Consider the following 5,001-nt stretch of genomic DNA (forward strand, 5'->3'; position numbering starts at 1 on the left):
GGCGGGATTTTTGTGTTAGTCGTGGTGGCGAAGGCCACAATTCTTTTATTATTTATGTAAATTTTTCAAACTATAAGCACTAATGTGTAATTAAAATGAATCATAAAGAGAAATTTTGTAATTCAAAAAGAAAAGGAGATGTGTAATTTTATGATTGGTAGTTAACTTTTAACATAGTTATTTATTTTGTAATGATCATATATATAGTTAACTTTTATTATTTATGTAAATTTTTCAAACTATAAGCACTAATGTGTAATTAAAATGAATCATAAAGAGAAATTTTGTAATTCAAAAAGAAAAGGAGATGTGTAATTTTATGATTGGTAGTTAACTTTTAACAAAGTTATTTATTTAATATATATATATATATATATATATATATATATATATATATATATATATATATATATATATATATATATATATTGAGTAGAGAGGAGAAAAGTACCCATCTTCCATAATAAAGATTTGAAACAAGAAATGAGAAAGAAACCTTGTGAGAAATAATGATATAAAAAGATAAAGACGTGTTCGGCACGGAGCGTTTGGGAGCGTTTGAGAGCTTCCAGCGTTTGACAAAACGCTCCGTTTTGAACAGAAACCCTCGTTCGGCACTACAGGCTTCTAACGTTTAGTTTAAACAAAACGCTCCAAATCCAAATGCTACTTCATGTAGCGTTTAATAAAACGCTACAAGCTACAAGCTACCCATTACCCGCTACCAGCTAATTTTGCCGAACACGCCCAAAAAGAGAAAGAGAAAGATAAACAAAGACAGGTTCCATTTTTTATTTTTTCAGTAAAAAATAGTTATTTTATAGTGCAATTTTTGAAGTCCATGGTCATTTTTATTTTATTTTTCAGTAAAAAATAGTTATTTTATAGTGTTTAACTAATGCAAAAGGTCATTTTAGTGAATATATATATATTTTAATCATATATAACAAATTAAAAGTTGTATTCCATCTATTTGAGAGTTTGCGAATCTATTTAAAAAAATCAGGAAATAAATATAAAAACAGATTATCAAGAATTACCATATAATTCTCAACAAACAACCACTGAAAATGTTAAACATAAAATAATTATGACATTGATTAAGGAACAATAAGAAAATTGTACATGTAAGACGAAGGAATTAGGACCACTTTTGACAAACAAAAAGAAGTTCAAGGGTTAAAGAAAATAGAGCCACATTTACATTTCCAGCCTTCGGGCTCATAGTTGGCATATTGTGGACCCACTTGAGCTGTAGGGACCTGAATCGGGAAACATGGGGTGCACCCTCTGCACTTGTGTTCACATCTTGGTGGTCTTGACCCAAGTCTACTTAGGCCTTCTTCTTCCTTCACCATATTGCCAATGCTACCAATTCCCTTTTCATATATTAAAAAAGATATTAGATTGTCCATTTAATGACCATTAAAAGATGTTAGATCAAAATGTAGAAAGTGGTTTTAATGGACCAAATTACATGATATAATCATAGAAATATACATGTCCATATCTGAATATATATGTTCTTGTCTATATGTATGTTCAGCGATTAACATAGTTATGTTTAGACAAATATTTTATTGTATAATTTGATTATTTGTCGTAAAATTTGGTTCTATGTTTAAATTTGACATTTGAACGATGTCTTTTGATTTTTATTGGAAATAGAAACTGTTAGTTGATTTAAACCGTTTATGGTTTTGGGTACTTGCAATGTATTTTTATTTATGTGTATTTTTCTAACATCCTATTTTAATTTCTTTTTGTCACAGCATATTTAGAAAAATCTAACACATTATGGCAATATCATCTTAATACAAAACAAATTGTATTGCAATAATTGATTAATTTTTTTTAAAATATAATGTGGCTGAATTTAAAATAGTGTAATTAGGTAGAATTTTCAAAATATAATATCATAATAAGAAAATAAAAATAGAAAATACACTGATATAACAGAAAAAAAATATAGAAGTAACCTCCATCTTTTTTCCACCATAATTTTCAAACCAACCAAAACTGAACTACTAACAGTTAACATTAGATGGTTTAAATCAATAACGTCTTTATATTTTATTTTTACGTAAATTATTTATTTAAATTACACATCAAATAAACAACAATAACCTGTCGCATGAGAAAAGGTGGTTGAGGAGATGGTAAAATTTCACCTGCAAAAAGAAGCACCATTACTACACACCAAAGAACCTTCAACTTTTTTAACAAATGTAATTTGAGTTTTCTTGACAAAAAAAAATGGTTTAAAATACATAAAACAAACTCTGTATAACCACCAACTTATAAAAAACGTAATTAAATCATTTAACAGACGTTGCTTAACCATGTAGAAAAATGGGTAGGAAACTAACCTTGTTTAAGTGTATCATGTGAAGGTGGAAAACGTATATTTCTTGCACATACACCACTCATCATCATATGCCAAACTATAATCAGAAACAACCAAATTCTTTTATCCATTTCAAAGAGAATTGTGGTGTGGGGGTGGGGGTGTGGGTGGGGTGGAGTAGTAAATATACTACATATATAATACATATACATACATAAATGATATATATATATATATATATATATATATATATATATATATATATATATATATATATATATATATATATATATAAATAAAAAATCTTTTTTGGGTAGAGATAAGAGAGACAAATTTAATGGGATTGTCAAAGTGATGTATGGACTGCAAATTTTGCTTCATTTTCAACCTGAAATGACAAGTCACATTTGATAGTGTATATTTATAGCTAGAACACAAATCTTGAACGATGATGTTGTACACAGTGCATAAAAAGTAGTACGGATCATAGCATTCTATTTGCATGAAATGGAACAGCAGGAAGAGCAGCAAAAGCGAAATCTCAGTTTGAAAAAGAGAATCTCAAGTTGAGTTGATGTATGTACGGTGACTGAAGGCCTGTAAACACCATACTATAGATGGTGATACATGTACAGTATATGCATCCAGTGGCAAAATATATTAACAATTAACTTTATACATTCATTACAATTTTTTTTTTTTTTTTGGGGGGGGGGGGGGTAGGAAAACATTTGGTTTCTAGTTAAAAAAATGTTAAAGTTTGACTTGTATTTTGGCCATTTAAATAAATAAATAAATAACCTGACTTGGAACAAAGTGAAGACTTGGAAGAAAGTGAAGAAACCTATGGTATGAACAATTTTCTTATGTCGGATTTACTTGTAAATGAGCCCGATCTTATAGTTAGGATTTTTATGGTTTTAACTATTCGTAGTTAGGTTTTACGATGCGTCAATTTTCTTTTTTTTTTATTACTTGCTCAACAAGTGGTATCAAAGTCACGACTAATACATGTGGCTTATTCTGTTCGTTGAAGAGGTGTAATCTTATAAGTTTGATTCAGAGAACGTTAATGGATCGAATAACTTCACGTTATGGAAGGTGAAGATGAAGTTTCTTCTAGTCTAACAGGGGAGTCTAGCGACATTGGAAGGAGAGACGAAACAACCAAAGGAAATGATGGCGGATGTGTATAGGAATATTTTGGCAAAAGTGTATAGCGCAATTTAGTTATGTCTGACTGCTGAAGTGCAACGGGAGGTTGTGGATCAATCAACTGTTGTTTGGATATGAGAGAAACTTTGCGACAAGTATCATCATAACTCTCTCACAAATTGGTTGTATCATAAGCAATGTTTTATACTCTCCAGGTGACAGAAAGTACACATGTAAAAGATCTTTTGGATTATTCTTGATTTACAACGCGCTAAAGTTAAAATTGAAAATGAGGATCAAACTTTTATTGTGTTGTGTTCTCTGCCGAATTCATATGAAAATTTTGTTGATACCATGATGTATGTTAGAATAACGATTATCATGGTGACATGAAGGATACGTTGTTCTCCAAGGAACTAAAACATAAGGTTTCTGGTAGCTAATAGGGTTTTGGTTAAGGTTTATTGGTAGACAGTGATATAATATAAGATATGGAGGGTTGAAACATGGGGAAGTCACATTGCAAGTCTAAAGTTGTCGCTAAATTTAAATGATATCATTGTTAAGAGAAAATACACTTTAAACAAGATTATCCACAACGCTAAAAGGGAGATCTTATCTAGTAACATTGACAATGTTCTTGTGGTTTAAGACAACTCCTAAGAAGGAGAAATATGCGACGTTTTGATTGTATGTACGACTAGTTCTGCAGACACTTTAGATCTTGGACATAGGTGCATCTCATCATATGATTTTATCATGTGATTTATTTGTTTCTTTCAAGGAGTAGAATGGTAAGGTAAAGTTAGGTGATAATGGGATACAATGTATCAAGGGCAGTGACACAATGTAGATTAAAAATGCATGTTGATATGGTCAAAATTCTAGATTGTCGGTATGTCCATGATCTTTGGAAGAATTTGATTTCTTTTGGAACTTTAACCAAATATGGACTTAACTATTTTGGTGAAGTTGATGGATAAATGTAACAAAGGGTTCTCTCTTGGTGATGAAAAGCAAAATGCAACATGGAATTTATTCGTACAAGGCAGATCAGTATGTGTGTGTGTGTGTGGGGGGGGGGTGGTTGTATCTCATTCTTTAGTGCAACATGATGACAAAATAGAGTTGTGGCATCATCGGTTGGATCACATGAGCGAGAAATGCATGTCGATCTTGAGTGAGTATGAATTACTTGGTAGAGAAGTAACTAGGAAGATGAAATTTTATGAAGCTTATGTCATAGGAAAGCAACGTAGGGCAAAGTTTGGTTCTTGTAAGCATACAACTAAATAAATCCTCGACTATATTCACTTAGACTATGGGGCCCGTACATGGTGAAATCACATGGTGGTTAGTTGTATTTTTTGAGATTAATTGAGAACTTATCTACAAAGGTTTAGTTGTATTTTCTGAAAACAAAACACAAAGTGTTTAAGAGGCTTAAGGAGTAGAAGAAAATGGTTGAATAATGGCGAGTAAATAGGTCACAACACTCA

At 30.9% G+C, this 5,001-nt stretch overlaps 1 protein-coding gene and 1 long non-coding RNA gene across 2 annotated transcripts in view; both read right to left on the reverse strand.

Annotated features, from left to right (window-relative positions):
* The window catches only part of LOC145125831 (uncharacterized), a 4,025-nt gene extending 3,970 nt beyond the window's left edge, over nt 1-55 (reverse strand). Inside the window, exon 1 of the long non-coding RNA XR_013716165.1 lies at nt 1-55. This exon is cut by the window's left edge and continues 832 nt beyond it. This is a non-coding gene — a long non-coding RNA (uncharacterized LOC145125831).
* Nucleotides 56-1,071: 1,016 nt separating this feature from the next.
* LOC145126002 (EPIDERMAL PATTERNING FACTOR-like protein 6) lies at nt 1,072-2,509 on the reverse strand. The gene is made up of 3 exons (XM_079061409.1): nt 2,370-2,509; nt 2,128-2,171; nt 1,072-1,379 (listed from the first exon to the last, which is right to left on the reverse strand). The coding sequence occupies exons 1-3, from the start codon at nt 2,476-2,478 to the stop codon at nt 1,173-1,175; spliced, it is 360 nt and encodes a 119-aa protein (XP_078917535.1). The 5' UTR covers nt 2,479-2,509; the 3' UTR covers nt 1,072-1,172.
* Between the last annotated feature and the right edge of the window lie 2,492 nt (nt 2,510-5,001).

This window comes from Lactuca virosa, chromosome 7 (assembly GCF_052849685.1).
Source record: "Lactuca virosa cultivar CGN04683 chromosome 7, Lactuca_virosa_CGN04683_v6, whole genome shotgun sequence".
NCBI lineage: Eukaryota > Viridiplantae > Streptophyta > Magnoliopsida > Asterales > Asteraceae > Lactuca > Lactuca virosa.